The following is a 26,549-nucleotide window of genomic DNA, read 5'->3' as shown; positions in this document are numbered from 1 at the left end:
TCAGGATAATTATTTTCGGGATTGTGTACAGAAACGAAAGATTTATGATGTCGATGATGTCATCCGTTCAGTCGAATCCGACCATCGGCGGTTCTTTGAATTAGCGCTCTCCAAGTTGTCCTATTCCACACTGCCTCCTTTTCTTGTTCCAGGGTGAGAGTTGTGTCTGTTTTAATGGGGTCTAACCAACGAGTCCTCTGGCGACCTGGTCTTCTTTTATCGCTGATCATTCCTAGCATGATTGCTTTTTCCAATGCATCTGATCGCATAACGTGGCCGAAGTATGCTAGTCTCAGCTTCATAATCTTACATACGGGGTTTGATGCGCTCTAAAACTGCCTTACTGGTGATTTTTGCAGGCCATGGTATTCGTAAGATTCTTCGCCATCACCAGAGCTCAAAAGAGTCGATCTTCCTTTTGTCTGCATGTTTCAGCGTCCAGCTCTCACATCCATACATGAACAGTGGGAATATAATTGCACTGACTAATCTGTACTTAACCGGGCGAGTTGGCCGTGCGCGTAGAGGCGCGCGGCTGTGAGCTTGCATCCGGGAGATAGAGGTTCGAATCCCACTATCGGCAGCCCTGAAGATGGTTTTCCGTGGTTTCCCATTTTCACACCAGGCAAATGCTGGGGCTGTACCTTAATTAAGGCCACGGCCGCTTCCTTCCAACTCCTAGGCCTTTCCTATCCCATTGTCGCCATAAAACCTATCTGTGTCGGTGTGACGTAAAGCCCCTAGCAAAAAAAATCTGTACTTGGTAGCCAAACTGATATCTCTGAGAGATGTATACATTTTTGGCGTGTGTACGTGTGACAAGTGTTTAATCGGTAAGTTGATATCACCTTGCTGCCTCCCCTGCTCTGCTGACTTCTATTGTAGTTAAGAATGTAAAATCCTTTTTCCCATTAAACTTACGATTTATTTTTCATACTCTTTAAAATCAATTTAATAATACAATGACCAATGTAATAAATTTTACAATATTTTGGTCAGAACCGAGCGGAGTGGACACGCTTGTTATGGCGCTGCGGCTATGAAGCCAACCTCCGCATTCGGGAGATGAGTTGCTTCGAGCCCCACCTTCGGTTGTCACTACCATAACGGACAGCTCATATTCACAGGCCACAGCCGATTCCTTCCACCTCCATACCCAATTTCATTCACCATTATTAATTTCATCTTCATTAGCTCCTCAAATGAGCTTCACGACCAGAAGGGCATCCGGTCGTAAAACATGTCATAGTTTAATCTCACCTCATCCTCGACCCCGTATTAGGAAACGGGACTTAGATCAGATGGCCAGAATGGGGTAATGCAAATTTGCACAAATTAATTAATGGATTTTAGCTTGAGGAAGAACAACATACTGGGAAAATTCATTAATTCAGCGATCGCCATTTTTCTTGTCAACATGTCACGCCATTCTCATTAAGATTAACAATTAGCTAAATGCAAACTTATTTACTGGTAAATATATGTTGCGATCGGGTCCTTGTATGGAAAATTAATTTACCGGGCCGCGGTCTCTCAAAGATTGAGAATCGCAGTCTTAAACTGCCGGGCTGATTGGCTCAGACAGCAAAGCCCAAAGTTCAATCCTCGCTCAGTCCGGTGCTGAAATACGTCAACCTCGTGACGTAAAGGAACTCCCGTGAAACAAAATTTCCGACCCCACAGCGGCTCCGAAAACCGTAACAATTATTAGTGGGACGTAAAATCAATATTATTATTATTATTATTATTATTATTATTAACAACTCTCTCTCTCGCTCTCTCTCTCTCTCTCTCTCTCTCTCTCTCTCTCTCTCTCTCTCTCTCTCTCTCTCAAAAGTTCACGGCATAATGTAGCCGATACGAATACATGGACCAAGACGAGTAATTTACGGTAGAGGGTCGTAAAACTGGTATTCACTACTCTTGAAGCTTCCTCTGCAGATCAGTGGTAGAGTGTTGGCCGAGGTGGTGGTGGTGGTGGTGGTGGTGGTGGTGGTGGTGGTGGTGGTGGTGGTGGTGGTGGTGATTATTGTTTTAAGAGGAAGTACAACTAGGCAACCATCCTCTATATAACGCTAATCAGAGAGAAAAAATGGAAGGGGTCCGACACTTCGAAAAATGAAGGTCGGCCAAAGAAAGACAAGGGCCACGAAGGGCGTGAAAATGAAAGACTCCCTAGCCCTCGCAAACCTAACAGCGTCGGGGTCGGAAAAGAACAAGAGTTGACCAAGGGAGGTCAGATAGGATAGATGAAAGTGAGGAGCCTGGCACAAGTAAGTGGAAGCAATGCCAGGACTCAGCTAAGGGCCCCGTGGTCGCCAACCCACGCTCCAAAGTTCAGAGCCCCTGGGGCCCCTTTTAGTCGCCTCTTACGACAGGCAGGGGATACCGTGGGTGTTATTCTACCGCCCCCACCCACAGGGGGAAGTGTTGGCCGAACCCAGCAGAGGTAGTCGGATTTTTTAAAGGCGGAAAATGTAAATTAGCCACTCCATAGCGTACGGTGTCGGCATGCTGAAGATCTCTGGTGGCACATTTGGTGCCTACCGGACAAAATCAATTAAAACTTAGCCTACATCACCTAACAGAGATCTGTATGTCTGCCATCTGGTAGCGTAATACGTAACGCCGAAATTGACACGTAGACCGTCATATCAAAATGACTGCACACGGTAGCTGATGCCATACAATTATTATTGTTCTTATTTTGTGAATACACAGGCTAAGAGGAAGAATGTAGATAGCCCTAGAACTAGTGATATCTGCCCCTTTACAATACATACCTCAACAAAAATTAGAAACACCAGCTTGAAAATACGATACCCTTGCTTCAACTGGCTTTCACTCTTGCAATGCTGCATTGATTCGATTACCCTACCACTGGATATCAATACAGTATTACATTGTTCTTCCACCACTTTTCCCACGCCCTACGGGGGTCGCGATTGCGAGTTATTTAGGGCATGTGGTCTTGGCCCAGTTTTATAATCGTATGCCCTTCCTGACGCCAACCTCACGTGGAGGGATGGCAAAGATAGGATCTTCATTTTGTAAAATATGACCTGAAATTCTTTACACGGTTAGATTATCTATAATACAGGTACAGGATTATTCCTAATTGTTGCTGAAGCATGTATTTTCAATGATGTTTCAGACGTTCGCCCAAGGAGAGTGATAGCAGTGACAGCAGTGATAGCAGTGACAGCAGTAATAGCAGCGACCAAGACAACAAACACAAATTAAGGTGAGCGCGCCAAATTCTGAAAATGTCACTGTCCATCTACTTAATTTGATTCCGGGCTGGGGTTAGGTACGTAAGGGTTATACTGCCCGAAGGCAGGTCCGAACCTCCGCAGAGGTGTTCCTGAGCCGGAGTTTACGTGCGGTAGGGTGGCCAGTTCCTTTCCGCTCCTCCATTCCCTTAACCCCACACCACCACCACCACCACCACCACCACCAACAGCGCGTGGCAACCCATCCAACTCCTGACCATGCCCAGTGTTGCTTAACTTCGGAGATCTCACGGGATCCGGTGTTTCAACACGGCTACGGCCGTTGGCGATGGGGTTAGAATGAGATTTAAATAACAGAGGAGTATTACTCCAATAAAAGTGGTGGGTGACTACCGGATCCATTTACATATCAACCGACCGAAATCCGGGATGCAACATTTCACTTTCCGACTAACAGAACTTATAACTGTTTACGTGCTACGGTTTTTTTTTTTTTTTTTTTTTTTTTTTTTTTTTTTTTTTTTTTAAGCAAACGGCAAACAGAACCTCGTGTCCACAAGGCTTGAAACTGTACTAGGGGCTGCCTAGCCTATGCGGTAAGGGCATACTAGGTTCACACGGGAGGATATGGGTTCGATTCCCCGCCAGGAAGACGAAAAACATAGAAATAGGGAGGCACATGGCCCACAGGTTCAACACTCGCCGTCCACCCAGCCAAGAAGCACATCGGAGAGATCTACACAGTAGCCTGAACAGCACGAGTTAGCAGCCTCAAGTGCAGCCCTGAACGCCGACTAAACCCGCCGCCAACACTCCAAAACCTTCCGCACTAGCACCAGCGCTAGTACCAAGAACCATCATCAGTGGCAGCACTTCACCGCAAGCCCCAGCTCGCTTGCTCCTATCCAGCCAAGTCAATGTGCCACTAAGGTGGCATACCAAGCAATGTATCTACACAACTGGTGTCCTGTGTTCGAGATTTGTCAGTGGTGTAAACCATACACACAGACTAGCCCTGTCGAAACTAAGGCAACAAGTTGTAGCGCAACAGCACAGTAATAAATAAATAATGGCGTATGGCCTCCGGAGAGGCCTAGTGCAGGTCTTTTTCTAGTAGACGGCCTATTAGGCGACCTGCATGTCTGTGAAGATGAGGGCCCTATCTAGGATGATTTCTAATGTTGAATACGCCACACATACCCAGCCCCCGAACCACTGGAATTAACCAATCAAGATTAAAATCCCCGACCTGCCCGGGAATCTCTGAACCGAAGGCCAGTACGCTGACCATTCATCCAACGAGTCGGACAACAGCACGGTCAGCAAGTGCGTTTGACCTTCCATTGTTTCAAACACACCCCTCCTCAACCCGCTCACCCGCCCATGCTACACACACACACACACACACACACTCTCTCTCTCTCTCTCTCTCTCTCTCTCTCTCTCTCTCTCTCTCTCTCTCTCTCTCTCTCTCTCTCTCTCTCTCTCTCTCTCTCTAGCTATGCCCAACACTCGGATGCTCTGAAAAGCCAAGGTCCTGAATTCTCCCCTCCCCTTCCCCCTCAACACCGCCGCATTTGACGAGAATGCAATCAAGTCCTTCGTTCCCCAGTGTCCAGCTCCATGGCTAAATGGCTAGCGTGCTGGTCACAGAGGTCCCGGGTTCAATTCGCGGCAGAGTATGGAATTTTAACTATAACTGGTTAATGCCGCTGGCACGGAAACTGGGTGTGTGTCATCATTTCATCCTCATCACGACGCGCAGGTCGCCTAAGGGTGTCAAATCAAAAGACCTGTATCTGGCGAGCCGAACTTGTCCTCGGACACTCCCGGCACTAAAGTCATACGTCATTTCAGTTTTCATTCCCCAGTAGTATCTCTGACAACCAGTGAGATCTCACTAATAGATCTCTTTCACCAGCCACCTCCACTGACACCAAAGTCACTTACGAATAGAGGCCAGATACTTCCTTTAGGCCTACTTTAAAACCACTGAAAATGAAAAATATCGACGAACTGTGTTTCTTACATGGTTATACTTGGGTTTCATCTCACATACTCTTGGTAATATTACATATTATGTGAAGAATGCAGGCCTAACATTTTTGTACATATAAATATTAACGTTATTTAGTAACGTTTATTTACTTCATTTTCAGGGCGTGAGGGCAACACAAAATTAGCTACAACAATAAATTGTGTAAAATACTCCGCGATTTAGACTACAGCCCGCCTGGTGGCCATGATGGTAAGGCGTCAAGTCCATATGGTCTTACACCGTGGTTGGCCGGTTCGGGTCCTGTTGATCTTTTTTCTGCTATTTGCTTTACGTCGCACCGACATTGATAGGTCTTATGGCGACGATGGGATAGGGAAGGACTATGAGTGGGAAGGAAGAAGCCGTGGCCTTAATTAAGGTACAGTTCCAGCATTTGCCTAGTGTGAAAATGGGAAACCAGGGAAAACCACCTTCACGGTTTTCGACAGTGGGATTCGAACCCACTATATCCCGGATGCAAGCTCACAGCTGTGCGACCCAACCCGCACGGCCAACTCGCCCGGTGAGAAAAAGTTTCACCATCAGAATATTGCCGACAGGGTGGAGAAGTGGTGCTATACAATTTCTAATTACTAGATTGCATGCCAGAAGCCTGGATTCCAAACCTCTCCGCAGTGTTCATATGAAGTGCCATAATTTGACGTTGTTGATGGCGATTCGTCCGTCAGGTGGGGACGGTAGACCTTGAGCAGGCCCCTTGGTGATATTCACCAGGGGCTGGCCATGTGTTCGCACCGGGTTTCATCCCCTTCCTTCCTACCATCATATATCACGTTATTCATTTCATCTCATTAACTCTCCTGATAAGGTTGATGTCAGGAAGGGAATCCGGTCGTAAAAAACTCGTTACGATTCAACTCGCTTCATACCCGACCCCGTAGAGAAGCGAGACAGGGCTGGATATATACAATGACATTTGCAGTGCACGGCATTCTTTTACAAATTTTGATGTATTCTGATTATGTTTTCAATTTGATTATTTAATAAGTAACTATATTTACTATCAAAAGTAGAAACAGCAGACTGAGTAAATTATCTAAAGCAACAACGATAACTTTGTCGTAAAATACGGAGGTATTTAAAACAATTGTGTTGTCTCATATCTTAACCTACGTCGTAATACAAGGAATACACGAACAATTTTGTAAACTTAATCCTTTAATACTACTGCATGTTTTATGAATATTACGTCTTTCACTGATATTTACTTCATTTTTGTAGATATTTCGCACTTCGGTATTACATAAAAATCGCTGTTATTGGAGAGTTCCACAATAACATGCTCATCATCACTCCACAACATCCAACAAAAACTCATAACACATACCAGACATCCCCAAACCAATCATCATGTCTCCAGTCAACCCAGCACTCCAACCGAGAAAAGTAATGCCTGAACCCAGAACGGAACCAGAAACCAACACCACCACGTCATCCACCCAAACACACAACTCAACACTGCTGAAACACAAACTCAATCTCCCAACAGACCACTAACACACCCTCTCAAACAACCACTTTCTTAGCCACCAAACTCACCCAAACTCAACCAAAATCGTCGCTAACTATATTTACACAAGTGGAACCTGGGAAACTAACTCCAGGTCCTCCGCACTTCCACTATCTCCACACCCACGGAACCTGGGATAACGAAATCCCAGGACCCCACACCCAACTCAGCAACCACCCTACAACTCGGCCAACACAAACACCTCTCTCCCAAGCCACGAACATCCAGATCCACGCTTATTGTACAATGAGACTACTGTCTCAAATTTCAACATTCTGCAGCTTCCAGCATATCTTCGACCCGCTGCAACAGATCTGGCTGTTATCACCGTCACTCAGACTGTACGGTGCTTCGGGGCCAGGCGAAATGTGCCAACTGTCAAGGCATCCATGCCGCTTCGTTCCCTGGCTGCCTATATATTAAAAAGCCATCATTGCGCAACAAAAGCGTGAAATCACTCAACTACACCCACAACACCACTTATATCCCCCTTCCCCGTACCTTCCCTGTAAAACCTTCCATTGCTCCCGCTCCAGATCTCGCTCCTCCACACAATCCTACTAAACTCCCCCAGCCAAACGTTCAATCTAAATCAAGCCTCCCCCGGACCGAAACTAGATCAGTCATCCCCCCCCCCCCCCCCGGTGGTCCGAGTACCGAGTAGCCGAGATCCTGATAGCCGATTACTTCTCCTCCCACAAAAAATCCCTAAACACTACATCCACTAAAAAACAGCCCAGCATCCCACTCCTCGTAGACCCACACAAACGTGCCAGTACAGTTAGCAGACTCCTTCCATCGTGCGACAGAGCCATCCACCCCTCACCCCCAACACACACATACCTCACCCAATACTTCAGTACAAACTTTCCTCAGCCACAACCATATCTCAACAACAACAACAACAACAACAACAACAACAACAACAACAGACTCTTCTGCTCGTCGGGATTGTCTCCCCCATTGTACTCTGAGTACATGTAGTGTCGGAGGTATCCGACCGATTTTTGCTTTAACTTTTGACTGCCGCCTGCCGTGGTGTAGTGGATACGGATTGGGATAATAACTCAACGACTCCAATGCAGATGGTGCACTGTGTACTGACGTGATCGGTATGCGATGTCTGTACTGTAGGCTTGAATCTGTGTTTACGGATTGAAGTGGTACGTTGATCAGCACTATCCAAATGGAGTTGTGCCCGGTTATGTAACTTGCAGATATGGTGTTCGTGTTTGGGCAAGCAAATGGAAACAGAGGAAAAGCCGAACGGTTGTGCAGGACCAAATATCCACGTAGGAGACATCCGGCTCGCACCATGTTTCTATAACTGTTCCAACGATTAAGTGAAACAGGGCAACAGGTACCACAGTACAATTACCGAGGAGGACGAATTACACGAACTCCCGACTTGAAGATGCAGTACTTGCTCGTGTGGATGAGGCGCCTGCAGTCAGAACTCGAGCAGTTACACGTGAAATGACTGTGTGGCGAGTATTACGCGAAATGCAGCCACACCCCTACCATCCACAGAAAGTGCAGGCTTTGAGTCCTGCTGACTTCGCATTGCGAGTCGTGTTCAGCCAATGGCCTTGCAGTCGATCCTCACTTTCCTGCGTATGTGCTTTTCACAGATGAAGCCTGTTTCACCAGAGACGGAATGCTAAATAGTCACAATAGTCATGTTTGGGCCAATGAGAGTCTCCACGCTACAGTTGTGAAGAGCCATCAGCACAAAGTTTCAGTCAACGTGTGGGCAGGCATAGTTGGTGCTGCCATTGGTTTCCTTATAACCGCATAACCTTTGGTGGTGCTATTTGAGGATCCAACCAGCCTCTGGGATGATGACCTAACAGATGATGATACGCATAAAGTTACTTCGGTGGTGCGGTCAGGTGAGGCGAATGGAAGAGAATAGGTTACTTACGAGAATAATAAACTCGGCCAGAGAGGGCAAGGTGAGTAGAGGGAGATCAATGTGGCGATGGTTAGACTCAGTTTTTAATGAATAATAAGAAATGTGGAACCGAACGAGGCCATGGAACTATTTACAAATAGAGGATTGTGGAGGCAATTAGTTAATTCACCAAGGCTTGCAGACTCAACGCTAAAAAGCATACATGTATGTATGTATGTATGTATGTATGTATGTATGTATGTATGTATGTATGTATGTATGTATGTATGTATGTATGTATGTATGTATGATGGGGCAGTTACAACAGTTATCTGATTTGCACAGAATTTGTTAATTATGGAATACTAAAATGATTAATATCTCACCGTCATACGTACAAGATGTGCTAAATACATCAATAAGTAATGTATTCACTCTCGGCTGTACTCGTCTGGGCATCGAATCAAACAAAGTTTAATACTGACTGGAGAAATAGAATTCCACACATCATTCAACTGTGTCCGAAGTTCACCAATATTTGCTGGCAAACGGTTGTAATGCTGCAAGGAACAGAAGAACGGAAGAGACTAAAAGTCCTTACATGATGCCTTGAGATGGCTAAATGCAGCCTATTTTCCTCACAAAATGGTCTTGAGACAGGTCTGCAAGAACGGAAGAGACTAAAACGTCTCAGGATGCCTCTTACATAATGGGTCGCTCCTCACGGAGGTGCAGATAGTGTGGTTTTCTGCCATAATAGCGTTCCAAACCTTACATGATGCCTTGAGATGATTAAGTATGCCTAATGCGAATACAACTGTGACGCCGCCGCTTACCTGGTCGTTATCTGAAACTATGCCCTCGTCATACTCACCTTCCCAGAGACGAGATTAATCGAAAAACACTATTTTCTACTATTCCTCCGACCATTCACATTGTTCAAGGCACCACTGCAGCCTAGCAGCCTTGTAGTGGCATATCAACGGAGGCCTTGGGGGCTAATTAAAACCGAGCAAGTGGCTGTGCGATTTGGGTCACGTAGCTATCAGCTTGCAGTGGGTTCGAATCCCACTGTCGGTAGCGGTAAAGATGGTTTTTCGTCAATCCCATTTTCACACTAGGCAAATCGTGGGGCCACGGTCTCTTCCTTCACACTCCTACCCCTCAGTTATCCCATCGTCGCCATAAGACCTAGCCTACCTGTGTGCCGACGTGACGTAAAGCAGATTGTATTACACATATAAAATAAAAAACAAAACCACCTAAAAACAAAGCAAAATTTACTGTAATAAATCGCAACGATTGTAGACTTTCGATAACATGTCGCTGTTCGTCAAGGCTGCAGTAAATGAATTAGGATGGCCATCCAATCCTACAAGAGGACTATTCTTTCCACATTTACCAGTCCTGGATGTCCTGATGGTCTGTCTGCCTGTCTGTCCTCCTTCAAACTACGAATTTAATATTATCTAAACAAAAGGAAGACTGTGATCCACCAACCGTGCAATGTCCTAGAACGATATATAACACTCCCGCCTCCTAATAATAATCAGGGTCGTGGCATCTACGTTCGTTAATTTCTTATTTCATAATTTGTAGGCTATATCCTATCAACATTTCTTTTTTCTATTTGCTTTACGTCGCATTGACACAGATAGGTCTTATGGCGACGATGGGGCAGGAACGAGCTGGGAGTGGGAAGGAAGCGACCGTGGCCTTGATTTAGACGCCTGGTATGAAAGTGGGGAAACTACGGAAAACCATCTTCACGGCAACCTCTTTCAAAATGGCTAAATTAACGATACAAATATCTTACATGCTGACGTGGCTTCTTTACTGTTTACACACACCGACAGTTTGACCCAAACCCGCGACGTATTTAACATATCATCTATTTTTTAGATGCCACGCTGCGTCGTTATATAGATCTATTGTAGGGTGTAAAGAATGTAGTGTCTGATTTCTTGAGTGCCGTATACGGCTCATTCATGTGTCCCAGTGTTTATAAACAGCACTGTTATAGGCTGGCAGCAATGCGCATGCACCTAGACAAGCATATAAATGTATAACACTGCTACAGGCATTTTCGATTTATCAGAAATGCTTTTCAAGGCTGTCGTTAATCCTACGCTGGTAGGGTGTGGGAAGTAAGAGCAGTGCCGGATTAATAGGCAGATTAATAGGCCCCGAGACAGGAAATACCATTTACTGTAGACCCCACATAAATTATGTGGCTGTACGAACTGCGGATAAGTTTACGAACAAATTTGCGAGCAGTTCCTGAATGGCAATGGCCAGCTGAGTTTCTTTAATGTTTGTCGTGCGAATAGCACTTGTCCTTCAATACAATTCACGAAGCATGGAGCTCGACACCTGTTGCCATAGGTAACACAATGATGTGCCGTCACCAGTTTTACTGTCCAGACTTCCTTCGGTGTCATACAGTCTATTTTTTTTTCAATGAAGTGCAATCAATATTTCTAAGTGTCATGACAGCTTTGAGGATTTATAGAAGTCTCAAGATAAATGCTTTTGCTGAATGGACATTATTCAATTGAAACTACTTAAGGGTTGTCGAACTTAAATGGTACAAGAACAACTAAATCTTGCCATTATTTCTACTGAATATGACATCTTAAAAAACCATACACGCACAACTTTCGAGATAATCTGAAAGATTTCATTGCAAAAAAGTAAGGAATCAGAATGTTTAAAGTGACGTCAGTTAGTTTAGATTTATCATGTTCTTTTCGGTTTTGTAACGCTGTATTATATTGCTAAACCATGTTAATACTGTTTTCCACTGAAGTAACTGGAATTTTATTGAAAAAATGATTTGATAGTTTCGGCTTTGTTAGCTGTTTTATTAAAACATGGCGCGGAAATTAAATACTTGATATGAGGTATTTGCCAAAGGGGCCGCGAAGAACTCAACTGCCTAATGGCCCACGTAGGGTTTAATCCGCCACTGGGTAAGAGTAGTAATGTAAAGTTGAAAATATGGATTAAATTCATAGTTTATATATTATGGATCTAGGAGAAGTGACTTGGGACTTAAATAAGATATATCTCATATTATTTATCACAGTCACTGTCACAGTGAACCTCTTGACAGTCTGCACATTGACGTATTGACATATGAACCGTCTGAACAATGTAAGCTATTTTTAATTTTAATTATATCACACAGATATCGGAAAGAGTTACACTGAAATTTAATTAATGAGCATGTCGTACAAAACGTTTGCTCTTCGTAGCCCCAAAACATGCTTTCACTGATTGTACACTGAAGGTGAACGATGGACTGCACACATAGCTCACCCAACCAACTTTGCCCTATGTCTTATAAACAACGATACTCACATGTTAATGGTTGTTAAACTCGAAAGGTTTGAAATTATTGCTTAACTTATAAGTAAATAACGCTTGTATCGTATTTTTCAGGCAATACAGACACCAGGACCAGGATGTAGAATTGGTGCTGCTCAGACAAAGGTAAGAACGAAACTAAAATCTGAATTCACTAACAGGATGTACGGTTCCGTGGCTGACAGGTCAGCTTCTTGGTCTTCAGACCTTGGGGTCTCGGGCTCGACTACAGGCAGGGTTGTGGGATTGTAATCGTGATTAATTCTCTTGCCTCGAAAACTGGTAGTGTAAACTGTCCCCAACATCCCTAGGAATAGGTTTGGACATAATGGTTGGATAAGAACATTTCTAACTTTAAGGGTTCAAAAAGTCAAAGTTAGGAAATCATGTATCACAGGAAGAGAAAGTTTGGAAGGGAATTCCACAGCGTACCCATTACTATTCTTAATATATGCAAATGATTTAGGGAACAATATAAGATCAAAAATAAGACTGTATGCAGATGACATAATTGTTTATAGGGAAATAAATAAGACAGAGGATTGTACAGATATACAAAGGGACCTTGACAGTCTCCAACAATGAGTTGAAGGGAATAATATGAAGATTAGTGGAGGCAAATCAATTGTCACAACATCTACAAACAGGAGCTTACAAACTGAATTTAAATATACTCTGGATGAGGTAATTGTCCCCAAAAGATGGCAAGTGCAAATACTCGGGTGTGAGATTTGAAAGTAATTTGCACTGGAAGGGTCATGATGATGACATTGTTGGGAAAGCATACAGATTGTTATGTGTCATAATAAGGCTAATTAAAGGATGCAACAAAGAATTAAAAGAGAAAAGTTACTTAAGTATGGTTCGTCCATTATTGGAATATGCAAACAGTGTTTGGGATCCTCACCAGGAATACCTAATAAATGAAATAGATGGTGTGCAGAGGAAAGCAGCAAGATTTGTAACAAGGGATTTCAGGAGAAAAAGTAGTGTATCAGAAATGTTAGAGAAACTTGGGTGGGAAGCTTTAAGTAAGAGAAGGGAGAAAACTAGACTTACAGGATTATATAGAGCCTATACAAGAGATGAATGGGTGGGGGAATCCGTGGGAGGCTTCAGTTGGAAAATAATTACATTGGCAGGCCTGATCACAAGTATAAAATTAGATGGGATTTTAGTAGAAATGGGGGTTGCCTGGCCGAGGCGGTAAAGGCGTACTCGGTTCGCCCGGAAGGATGTGAATTCGAATCCCCGTAAGGAAGTCGTAAAATTTAAGAAACGAGATTTTCACTTCCGGAGGTGTACATGGCCCTGAGGTTCACTCAGCCTACAGCAAAAATGAGTACCAGGTTAATTCCTGGGGGCAAAGGCGGCCGGGTGTAGAGCTAACCACTCAACCCAATCAAGTGCCGAGGTTACGGATAGTGGAAGCCTTAACCTTTCACCCCTCCAAGGGCCTTCTTCGCCTGTACGGAGATGACTTTGCTTTGCTTTAGCAGAAATGATTGGAGTAAATTTTCATTCATTGGAAGGGGCGTAAAGGAGTGGAACAGTTTACCTGGGGAAATGTTTGATCCTTTTCCAAAATCTGTACAGATCTTCAAGACAATAATAAACAGCAACAGGGAAATGAATGTTAGAGGGCATTCAATCTGTGTAGGTTATTGTAAATAAAAAATTTTTGTGAATAAATTAATTCCATCCCCTTGTCTATGGAGACTGGACAGCTGAAGTAGGGAACTGCCTGTATGGGTGAAGTACAGTGGGGACTTCCGAGGGCCCTGGGACCGCTACGGTAGCTGTGAAGGCCCTTCAGGAACTCTGAAAAGCAGTGGCAAAAGGGGCTCTGGTTAAGACGCGGCAGGTCGTTATGCACGTTAGGTACCAAAATGTTTTTTTTTTAAAGCAATGTACATTTAAATCTTGTAGCAACTGTATAGTATTTTTGAAGTGATTCCACATACTGTATACGAGTTGATTATGTGTGTAAGTACAGAATATATTATGAGTAGAATCTTGTAAATAATATATTAAGGATGAACTGTGTGTTTAATAGAGAAATTGTTAGTGTAAATTGTATAATACTGTATTTTAGGAAAAATGTCTTTTCTTTTTAATTTAAAATTTATTTGTTAAAAACAATGTATTTTTGTGTATCATTTGCCACCGAGGTAGAGACCTCACTTGCAAATAAAGTATTTTGATTAGATATGAACTCGCACAACACTACTTCCACCACATTAACACGCAGTTTCCGATACACAGCAGACGACACCCACTCTTGTCGGAGGGTCTGCCTTACAAGGGCTGTCCTAGGCTATAACAGTCACACCAAATTTAAAACAACAGGACTCATACCGCACCGTCCTATATCGAATAAATACTTGTGCTAAGCCAGTAATAACCCGACGTTTGTGCAACAATTTTTCGTAAACAAGGCTATATGAGCCAGGAAAACGTAAACTAACAACATAAATAAGAAAAAAATGAAAAAAATAAAGTGTAGACTTATTTGAGAGTTACACGAATCTTTTACATGACGAACAGCAACGAAAAATTCGGAAGAGCTGTTTAATATGTCATTCCTTTGATTTCCAGTTAAAAAATAAATGACGTCTTGTCAGTACACCTACACTATCCGTCTATCTACCTACCTACTTACCTATTTCTAAACAATGGGCGAAGTTAAAACAAGTTCTGCATATTGCGTTCAATTACTGTTTTAATTCTCCATGCTGTCTGTACCGCAGGCAACTATCACCCGCAAACATCCGAGAGTCTGGTAAGTACGCATCCAGCAGCATTGCAAATTACAACACGATTACCCATTAAGATGTCCTAAATACAAAATAATTTGAACTAGAAGAGGGTACGTGTTTAATCATTAAATCAACTGTTTTATTTAGGAGAGACGAGAGCGATGAGTGGGACGACGTCGACATCTATAAGGGCGATCAAGACCAGGTGGCAGAAGCACCTAACATAGAAGAGAATTTTTGCGACACAGAAGACGAGGAAGAGGAAGAGCGACAAAGGTATAAACATTCAAAATTCAACAAAAGATATTTCAGGGTATTGTTCATCAGGAGACCATACCACGCAACATAGTTTCTGTTATGCACGTAAATAAGCGAATGACGCGGGTAGATTTAGTTGCTAGGGGAATTATGACGAGAATTGTCTTAGTGTATTCGCCATGTGAGGGTGCAGATGAGGAAGAAGTTGACAAGTTTTATGAAGCATTGAGTGACATCGTAGTCAGTGTCGACATCAAGGATAGGATAGTGGTAATGGGCTATTTCAATACGAGAAATGGAAATAGAATTGAAAGATATGAAAAGGTGCTGGATAAATGTAGGGAAAACATGGAATCAAACATGAGTGGGAAGCGTTTATTGGACTTCTGAGCTAGTATGGGTTTAGCAGTTGCGAATTCATTCTTCAAGCGTAAGGCTATTCACCGCTTTACCTGAAAGGGAAGAGTCACCAGATCCATAACAGATTACTGTATACGTATCATCACCGACTTCGAATTCAGGAAACCTATTAGAAAAGTATGGTTCTTCCGGGGATTTTTCGACGATACAGCCCACTAAATAACCTTAGAAAGGGATGCAAAAGGGAAATGAATAGTGTACTGGGTATATCAGGTACACTTATTGTAGGGATTCCTAGGAAATCACTAGTAAACTCGTGTCCTCGTCCCGAGGTGGTGCACATCTTTTCATGTACACCCCTAATCGGGGTGAGTTTTATGAACAATTTTAACCACGTACCAGCTCTCCTGCCAATCATAAATTTCTGGGAGTACCTGGAATCGAACCCGGGCCCCCGCGGACGGCAGCTAATAACGCTAACCGTTACGCTACGGAGACCGACTGGATAGATGGAAATACATTTTGAAAATCTTCTCGGCGTAAAAGAAAATATTTTTGTTGAAGTCAGGACCAAGTGTGTTCACGGAGAGGAGAGCAGTGTAGACCGTGAAACTACGCACGAGGAAGTGGAAAGAATAGTAAATAAACTACAGTGTTAAAAATCAGCTGGGACATATTAAATTCGATCTAAAATGGTGAAATATAGTGAGAAAAATGGATCATTTACTGAAAAGTTTACCTGTACAATGGCAGGGAGGAATTCAGTTGGGTGGGAATGCAGTAAGCAGTCTGGCCAATGCCGATGATTTGGTCTGGGCAGACTGTGCTGAAAGCCAGCAATCTAATATCTTAAAACTTGAAGGGAGGTGCAGCGACTATGATACGAAAATTAACATTTATTTGACTTGTGATGTCAGTATGAAAGAAACCCACAATGACTGAATGCCAGGTAAGACATACGAAACTGGAATATGAGGATCATTTCAAGTATTTAGGATTTATGTTCTCCCAATATGGTAGTATACTAAGCGAAATTGAATCACGGTGCAGTCAAGCAAATGTAGTTAGCTCACAGTTGAGATAAACGGTATTTTGTAAGGAAGAAGACAGATTCCGAACGAAACTATCTTTAAATCGATCTGCGTGGGAGTGCATGTAGATGAACTCAAGATATTTTATTCATAAGTCGAATATAACGGACATGAAAGTAGAAAGAATGACTGCTGGTACAAACACGTGGGAACAATTGCAGGAGGGTACTCGAAAAGAGGAGATAGGAATGAACTCGATGGAAAAAGCTGTACGCATAAACCAGCTTCGTTGGTGGGGTCATGTGAGGCGAATGGAGGAGGATAATTACCAAGGAGAATAATGGACTCAGCCATGGAAGGTAAAAGGAATAGAGGGAGACCAAGGCGACGATGATCAGACTTTGTTTTTAATGATGTATTGATAAGAGGTGTGCAACTGAACAAGGTTACAGAGCTAGGTGGATATATAGGATTGTGGAGAAGAGTAGTTTGCAGAGTCCGACTCGTTGGCTGAATGGTCAGCGAACTGGCCTTCGGTTCAGAGGATCCCGGGTTCAATACCCGGCCGGGTCGGAGATTTTAATCGCTTCTGATTAATTCTTCTGGCTCGGAGACTGGGTGTATGTGTCCGTCCCAACACTCTCCTCTTCATATTCACACAAGACAACACAACACACTACACTACCAACCACCACAGAAACACGCAATAGTGATTACATCCCTCCATATAGGGTTGGCGGCAGGAAGGGCATCCGGCCGTAAAAAGGGTCAAATCCACATGTGCGACGCAGTTCGCACCCACATTCCACACGTGAGGGAAACAGCGGTAGGAAAAGAATAAGAAGAATAAGAAGTAGAAGAAGTTAATTTAGAGAGGCTTGCAGACTAAATACTGAAAGGCATAACAGTCTCTATGTATATATTTCTTACCTATCCAACGTGCTTCCTTCTATGTGCATGAGCTACGATTGCAATTTATCATTTGTCTACGGGGACATTCTATAATTCCATATAATTCCTTCTCAGCAGATTGAATTGTTTCACCAAGATACTTTAATTGTGATACTCGTTTCATTTTGGCATTTTTTAAATCTCCATGAATTTCGGTGCTTGTTTGTTGCAAGTCATGTATTCTGTCTTTTTAAAAGATATCTGAAGGCCGACTTTTCCAGCAATTTCTTTCAGGAGTTAAATCTCATTTTCGGCTGCTGAAATGTTTCGGGTTAAGACTGCTAAGTCGTCGGCAAATGCTAGGCAATCTATCGCTAATTTTTCTGTCTAAAATGATTGGTTGGTGAATTTTGAGGACCATGTTTGTGCCATTCTTGTATCACTTTAAGGACGCAGTTGAAGAGTAAAGGTGAGAGTCCATCTCCGTGTCTTACTCCCGTTTTGATTTCAAAGGGATCTCAGATTTCCCCCATGAATTTAACCTTGGACGTCGTGTTTGTTTTATGACTGCTAGTGTCAAAATCTTGTTCTTTCAATATTTGGAAACATGATTTTTGAAATCAACAAATGTGCAGACTAAATTTATTGCTACAAATTCTCTGATGTCTCTGATTTGCTTTGGACAGGACCGGCCTGGTCTGAATCCTGCCTGATATTCTCCGATTTGTGGTTCTAGTTGTTGTTGTGCTCTATCGAAAAGACTCTGGGATTATTATCGTTATTATTATTATTATTATTATTATTATTATTATTATTAAATTTCTTTCAACAAAGGATTCTATGCAACTGAACAAGAAGAAACAAACTTGCAGTTTTTACGCGACTGTTGATACAGCGACCACGATGTTAGGACTACAAATTTACGGAGAATCCGAACCACAGAGACGTGCCTTTTTAATTTTAAAACGTTCGCATGCATTGAATAGAATTCGAATCGCGGCAGCCTTGGTGAGAAGACAGTGACTATGCCACTCGGCCAAGTGAACTATTGTTAGAATATGAACCTTCGTAATACAAAATATTTCTTGTTTATGATCTATAAAATCATGGCCTTCAGCCCCGTAAACTCAACGAGAGGTGTAAAAAATGTTATTCCAAACTTCTAAACAACAAACATGGATCCAATGTTAAAATGTTGTTTTCCGTTACTCTGATTTTTCCTTATTCGAGCAGGAACCTAGTAGCTAAGGCCTTGATAAATTCTGGATATACAAATGTACTGTTACAAAGAGAAAAAGTATGCGAGTTTGTATATGGAGGGTAATCTCCGTAATTCTGGCCACGACGGTTAAGGCATCAAGTCTTCATGGTCTGACGCTGTGGTTAGCTGGTTCATGTCGCACTGGTGATAAAAAAGAAAAATCACCATGAAATGCTAGCCGGCAGGGTAGGTGAGATGGTGGTATACAATTTATCATCACTAGATTACATGCCAAATAGTGGGTTCTATTCCAAACCTCTCCGCACTGTTCATATGGAGTGCGGGCATATGACGCTCTTGATATTATTCGACGAAGAAGGTAATGTCCCGACACAGAGTTTCACCCCCTACCACCCCATTACCATCATCCTACAGAAATATCGGCATGCATTTTCTTCGTAATTCTAATGGTTTCCAGAAAACTGCACTTCTACAAGTTAAAGGAACATCATGCGGTTGAGGGTGCTCCCATGTCGAGCGAGTACAGATGGGTGGTTTAGCGCAAATTCGTTATTCGTCTTCATTAGTGGTGGAAATCCATCATTCGCAAAACTGTTGAGAGAAAATGTTTGTAAAGGAGGAATGCGGGGCAGTGAAAGAAAATATGGATCAAGCTAAAGAAAATGAACGTCTGGGACCTTGAACTGCCTAATCTGTTAGGAGTACTGACACGCTAATTGATTTAGAGGCTGGGGAGAGAGATAAAAAGTGTCGGAAAGGTTCATCAGAGGATAGGGAATTGTTCACTATTGTTACCAAAAGTGTTTAAATCTAATTCTGAATTCAACGCGGAGTTTTGAGAACAGCTGGTAGACCTAAATGCCTGTCACGTTCATATAGAATTGTTGCATAAGGCATTATTTATTTATTTATTTATTTATTTATTTATTTATTTATTTATTTATTTATTTCACCTCAATTGGTCAAGTTAAATATGCTAATAAACAAATCTGTGAATGTATGTTGCAGGCGGCATGCCGTCAGTGAAAGCTAGTGACTGAGGACCCATCAACAGCCGTCGAGACCGGCAACAGACATCGTTCAAACGCAGTACTAACCCCACATCAAATTGTATTATTAACACTGTAACTCATACAAATGTACGTGTAAGTTTAATATTAATATTAATAAAATAAACTATTTCAATATAAGCTTGAATATTATTTGAACAATTTGTCTCCCAATCTCCCCGCTTCCACGAAAAAATACGTGTTTTGTTTTTTACATAAATTGTTAGAAAAAATAATAAATCGGAGGCATGCAGCAGCAGTAATCGCCAGAAAGTTATATCCTGAAATACAAATATCATATCTACCCGAACAACTATCACTTCACTAATGAGCATGATAAACTGTGTATGTTTAAGGTTGAATGTTGGCAGAAGTATTTATTAGCAGAGCTGAATGTAAGGATAATTCTTACTGCGCTAAGTCGTTCGAGCAATCGCTGGTAGGTTATTTTCGGAAGGCTCTCACTCCTATCTATAGATATCAAATTGTCGTCTGTCGTTTGTTTTCCTTTTATCAATATTCCATGGTTTCTGGGATTAGGCAGGCAAAAGCTGAAAACAGGTTCAATTACCTTCTTCTGCCTTTATTCCAATGAATGCCAATGTACTTGCAATTTTTTGTTATTTTTCTTGTGTGTGTTTGTCTTTGCTAACCGTAAACGTGAGCCATTACCCTTTTCTAAAATTTTCTACGTTATAAATATTTTAAAAAGTAATTTGGGGAACCTAGTGTAATAAGAGTAACTTACACAAAAGATTGGGGGTCAGGAAGCATATTCGGCCATAGAACTGGGTGTAATACATATGAAGTGCCGACGCCAAGTAACTGAGCGGACAAAAAAGAGATAAATATTCGTATTGAAGAGGGTGCAGTACACTAGGGGAAATAGTTCGAATTTAGCACGTTACATTACATGATACCGCAAAGTCATCTAAGTCTTGGCGCAGACAAAATCTAACTAACAATACTGTACCATTACAAGGTTATAATGTACGTTAGTGTTAAGAATACGTACCTTGCGTGCCGACTAGAATAAGAGGGATATCCGCAGAACTGCGGAAGTGCGCCATCTTAGTGTAGTAGTTATAGATGGCGTTGAAGCTTGCTTCGTTCTCCAGACTGAAGACGAAAATGACTGCATCCACCCACGCGGTGAACTGAAAAAAGACAAATATTTATAAACAGATCATCCAGTGACAATAAATAATTGAGACCTACCACAATATCCTACTAGGTCATTATATAACTACTCACGTGCACAGCGTCGCACCGACACAGATAGGTCTTATGGCGACGATGGGACAGGGAAGGGCTAGGAGTGGGAAGGAAGCGGCCGTAGCCTTAATTAAGGTACAGCCCCAGCATTTGTCTCGTGTGTGAAAATGGGAAACCACGGAAAACCATCTTCAGGGCTGCCGACAGTGGACGCTATAGTTTAAGAGACACACGGAACAAATTGATTGGGACAAGATAACCCTTACGCTTATGATTTTCCCCAAATTATCAGCTGATTCCTATTTGACAAATTATGTTTACCCTACCTTCAACCCGTCACTATGCATAAGCCCTGCTAGCGAATTGCATGGCATATCATTATGCTAACGCTAGGGTAGATTTCTAGGGAGTAATTTTTCAATGTCAAATTAAAATGCTTCCACACGGTAGATGAGACCATACGATTATTATTATTATTATTATTATTATTATTATTATTATTATTATTATTATTATTATGTATTAGTTAGTGAAATATTTTATTTCACTTTTTTTATCTTCTCTGATATGAGGGGAAGCGGACCAGGTTACGAAAATCAAAGTCTGAAGTAGCCGTCACGTTGACCATGTGATACTCCAACATTACAGTAAGAGACTTAAGACATATGAACCGAAATAAACTCCGCCACAACGCATATAACTTGCCTTGGAATAGTATCCGTAACTTTCAAAACATAAAATCTACATTTTAAAAATTCAATTCACTGTTACTGGAAATATTTGACCATCACGCATCAAAGAAACAGGTCAGAATCACCCACAATTTTTCCGCGTGGCTAACGGCCGAGATCAGATCTGCTATGGCCAGTCGTAAAAATATTGTACAGACAATACAAAGATGATTTCGAGCTGTACAAGAATCTGAGGAATAGAACTGAGCAGTTAATTAGATTTTCTAAATATAAAATATACAGGAAATGAAAAATAACGGTCCGAGACAAAAATGGGGTAAAATAGCTACGATGTATAGGTAAAGACTTAGAGGAACATGTATCAGGCATATCGCTACAGGCTTTAAATGATCATTTCTCGTACGGCCAAAAATAACCTCTACCCCCTTCCTTAAAAATTCATCACCCTTGTTTCAACAGCATTCTGTGGACCAGCAATTCTGTTTTAGAAATATCAGCTGAAATGAAGTTATACGTGTGATATACTGTACTCTATAACATCTAATGCCACAGGTACTGACATTCCTATATTGCTGATTAACGATATCTTAAGAGTTGTTCTCCTGTGGGTGCGGGCGGTAGAATAACATCCACGGTATTCCCTGCCCGTCGTAAGAGGCGACTAAAAGGGGCCCTAGGGGCTCTTAAATTGGGAGCGTGGGTTGGCGACCGCGTGTCCCTTAGCTGAGTCCTGGCATTGCTTCCACTTGTGCCAAGCTCCTCGCTTTCATCTATCCTAACTGACCAACCTCGGTCTACTCTTGTTCCTTTCCGACCCCGACGGTATTAGGTTTTTGACAACTAGAAGGTATTTCATTTTCACGCCTTTCGCGGCTCTTCTCTTTCTTTGGCCGATACCATCATTTGTCAAAGTGTTGGACCCCTTCTGTATTGTCCCTGTGATGAATGTTAACAGAGGATGGTTGCCTAGTTGTATTTCCTCTTAAAACAATAACCACTACCACCACTCCTCGTACCATTTCGATTCAGTACATCTTTATTTGCGAATCGATCTACCCATCTCACCTTCAGTAGGGGAAGTCTGTGTAATTTGGACCCGCGTGTAATTTAGACCGATAATATTTTTGGCATCTGCAAGTTTGGTCAGCCCCTGTCTGAGCCAAGGCCAGCAAGAAAACCGAGGGTAGCTTTCTTCCTGGAACTTGTTTTTTGGACTTAAGGTTGAAGGGGCAAGAAGAAAACAATCGTAATTCCTTGTAAGCTTACACGGTGACGAGTAACTGTGCTGTGAGTCCGGTCCCGCTGTGTAGGGGCAACGCGTCTGCCTGTCACCCGGCGGCCCCGGGTTTGATTCCCGGCCAGGTCGGGTTTTTTCCTGGATCTGAGGGATGGTTCGAAGTCCGCTCAGTTTACGTGATTACAATTGAGGAGCTATGTGACAGCAATGTATGTGACAAGTAGGCTATTATGATGACGATTGGAGTCAGTGCAATAGTTGAAAAAAAAAACTCAGAAAAACTGCGTCAAAATTGTTTTATCATTGTCTTACACGCCGGAAGTGATGATCACAATTCATAGTATCGCCCTTGACTGCTTAGTATTTAAGAATACATTCATTAAATAACTTATGAGTTTTTATATTTTACCGGTCCAAATTACACAATCACCCAGTCCAAGTTACACGGTGTCGGTTTAAAATACACGATAAGAAATTTTGGAATAAATATTACTTTTAAACAAATCCTGAAGATAATATTAACATTTATTTTCACCAAATCATATGATACATTGTACTAATTATCGTGTATACAATTTGAGAAATTTTCTTTAACATCAATAGAGTTCGGGATGTTTAAAGTGGTCCAAATTACATGGACTTCCCCTATTCTTCTGTAACACCACATTTCAAAAGCTTCTATTCTCTTTCTTTCTAGCTAGTTATCGTCCATATTTCACTTCCGTACAATGTCGCACTCCATAGGAAAGTCTTCAAAAACATGTTTCTAATTCCTATAACAATGTTCGAAATTAGAAGATTTCTTTTCATAAAAAGGCCTTCCTTGGTTTTGCTGGTCTGTATTTTATGTTCTCCTTACTTTTGCCATCGTTAGTTATTCTAATATTTCCTACATCACCTGACTTCGTTCGACTGCACTCCATTAGATTACTTTTCTTTGAATTTATTTACTCATATATTTTTTGGTACTCCTCTAAGTCTGTGGCCATACCATTCAGCAACTTCACCAGATCTTCTGCAGATTCAGATCAGTTAACACTGTCTGTCTGTTGGGTCATCAGCCCAGAGGCTGGTTGGGTCCTCAAATAGCACCACCAAAGGCTATGCAGTTATAGGGAAACCGCAAAAACCAACGGCAGAGCCCAAATGAGGCGTATTAGGCAAGATGAGGAGTGAGGTAGTTTGCCATTGGTTTAACACTATCATTGGTTTTGATTTCCCCACCTTGGATTGTGATTCCTTTTCCAAATTCCTTTTAAATTTCCTTTACAGCCTGTTCTTTATAAACATAACAATTGAGAGAGGACTTCCAAAAAATCTAAACAACAGAAGTAAATTGGAAATAGAATGTTGAAATCTATATGACTTCAACAGTATTTTGGTCATTATGCAAACAGCATCAACACCTCACTTCAATGTGTGTATTACGGGAAAAGGAACAGTTTTTATAGTACCTTAAAATGATTTACAGAACGCTACAGACACGTCACAGTGTACGCACTAAATTCAACATAGAATTTAAGCTTTTACCTAGTATGAAACATGACCGTTATTTAGCCGATACGGTAGGTCACACAGGTGAGGGCAATGACCCTTCACCCTTCCTCTCACTAGCGGTCACTCACGAAGTAGACGTAAATCTTGGAGATAGATCATGAGTTGCACAGCGCGCTGCACCGCTAATAAAGGTTGGCGTGGCACAATCTATCTTGTCAAGTTCTAAACCTAGCACGAGCACAAACTTGGATCACGGACTACGCCATATCTCAAGTTTCTTGCAGTTTATATCAGTACCACCATCGAAGCGGTAGCTGTACAATTTGATCATCATTTTCTTGATGTCGAAGGCTGTGAGCTTTTTTGTATGAAAATTCCTCCATCCAGTCCAATTAGATATTATCGAGTCCTCTACCTGTACATTCATGACTTCAACTAGGCCGACGGTGATTACAGCTTTAAGGAGAAGTACAATTACATAATTACCCCATAACTAACGAGACTAACGTAAAAAGAGAAAGAATTGTGCATGTGTGCAGACATCAGGTCTTGTTTGGACCATCAGCAGTCATTTTGAAAACTACAGCGAAATATCATTCTAAGGCAAGATTAATTAGGTAGGTTTCTATTAACAACAACATTAACAAAACAAGCTTACACAAGAATAGCGACCAGAATCAAAATAAACTATAGAAAATTACAAAGAAATTTCAGTTACAGGCATAGATTACATAGGTTACTGAACTGAAATAATAATCAAAAGTGATTTACGTTGGACCACTAAGCAATGAAACAGAAGCTTGTGTTATTAAATATCCTAAATAGAACAGTATGATATTGAAAGGATCACAACATGGGAAGGTGGTGTTCGGCTACAAGCAGTCACTTTGAAAACTACAGCGAAGTTATCTCTCACTTACGGTACAGGTCGGGAACACAAAAGGATCTAATAAGACTGAAGTTCGTGTATTCAAAGAACGAATGCTCAGTTCTGACTTCTGTCCAGAAGACGTACAGTAATCATTCACCCATTTCTGATCCGGAAACAGTAAAACGTAATATTCCCCATGGAATGCTGAAAGTTTGAATTCTCTGATGAAAACTCCAGAGATCTCTATAATGGACCAAGACATTGTAATTTTAACAGAGGCCTTTCTTCTGGAACCGGTGGATATTAATGGCACGCTAGCTAGCAGAAAGTGAAGGTCACTCCGATCTACTTTTGTGTTTATACAAGATAACTTAACAATTATTAGTGTAGCATCCATCTACTTCTAGCCTCGTAAGAAAGCACACTGGATTTTGAAGCTGATAAACTATGATTCGACTAGACTTCCAACACGGAAAACCAGGATAGGACTACTAAATACTCACCTAACATTTGTCTTCACCAATATTCTCCAGTAATCGATACTACACCACTCCCGAACCAAAGCGTTTCTTTTTCTATGCTAATCTATATTGCATGTTCTACATCTACCATACAGGTAATTGCTGTCAATAAGGATGTTTCATCTTACTGTTGAAATGTTACCCATTCTCTCCGTAGTCGTCTCTCACTTAAGGTCTACGTTTTAAGAAACACGATACATATTTGATATTCATTGCTCGTAAAGTAAGAACTCTGTTAGTCATAAATCTGAATAAGTCATATGATATGAGCCGTCAGTGAATCTGGTGGGCGAAATCTGTTAGAAGCCGCATTTTTTGTAACCCCCTTTTAGTAAGTGCAGTAAAGGTTCGATTCAAGTAGGACATTCTGTTGTAAGTCGGATTTTTGTAACCCATTTCAGGACTGGCCACATTCTCTGCATAAGTACATTTGGGTTGGGAAGAACAGTTGTCATTCAGGAAGTGCAATAAAGAAGTCCAAGTCAACTAAACTGAGTTGTGTAAAATATGCTGAGCATACAATTCCGTATTTGGTACTCATTAGGGGTTATAATGAAACATAGGAAATTTTAACTATCGTTAAGGCATAAAGCTCACTTAAATGAGACATCTGTTAAGTTGTTTGTGCTAAATTTGACGTTTTATATTATCATCGAAACCCCACCAGCTGGTCTTTCCAACTACGTGGCTAACGCCGATAGACGGCCTGCCAGTGAACTTCGCAAAGACGTGAACTGCCGATACAAAACCAAGTGATCCAATAAAGGTTAAACCGCGGAATTTAGTTACAGGACTGATCAGGCCAAATGAGTAGTCTTCAACGTCGATCTATTTTTGCACTATCATACCCGAGATATACCACGTATGAAATGCCCTACCTC

The 26,549-nt window shown here is 41.8% G+C and overlaps 2 protein-coding genes across 4 annotated transcripts in view; one reads left to right on the top strand and one right to left on the bottom strand.

The window, feature by feature from the left end:
* The window catches only part of LOC136858322 (RNA polymerase-associated protein LEO1), a 50,995-nt gene extending 31,219 nt beyond the window's left edge, over positions 1-19,776 (top strand). For 2 of the 3 annotated variants that reach the window (XM_067137773.2, XM_067137772.2), the window contains 4 exons: positions 3,155-3,244; positions 12,141-12,191; positions 14,972-15,100; positions 19,595-19,776. In XM_067137773.2, the coding sequence (XP_066993874.2) occupies positions 3,155-3,244; positions 12,141-12,191; positions 14,972-15,100; positions 19,595-19,619 (295 nt within the window). In that variant the 3' untranslated portion in view covers positions 19,620-19,776. The remainder of the gene's footprint in view (positions 1-3,154; positions 3,245-12,140; positions 12,192-14,971; positions 15,101-19,594) is intronic. The other variant, XM_067137774.2, reaches the window with a different exon arrangement.
* Positions 1-26,549, bottom strand: part of CenG1A (Centaurin-gamma-1A) — a 528,156-nt gene that overhangs the window by 176,754 nt on the left and 324,853 nt on the right. Inside the window, exon 3 of the mRNA XM_067137775.2 lies at positions 20,651-20,792. Within this exon, the coding sequence (XP_066993876.2) occupies positions 20,651-20,792 (142 nt within the window). The remainder of the gene's footprint in view (positions 1-20,650; positions 20,793-26,549) is intronic.

Source organism: Anabrus simplex, chromosome 1 (assembly GCF_040414725.1).
Source record: "Anabrus simplex isolate iqAnaSimp1 chromosome 1, ASM4041472v1, whole genome shotgun sequence".
Taxonomy (NCBI): Eukaryota; Metazoa; Arthropoda; class Insecta; order Orthoptera; family Tettigoniidae; genus Anabrus; species Anabrus simplex.
Note: the sequence above shows the minus strand (reverse complement) of the source record. Positions and strands in the feature narration are given on the sequence as shown.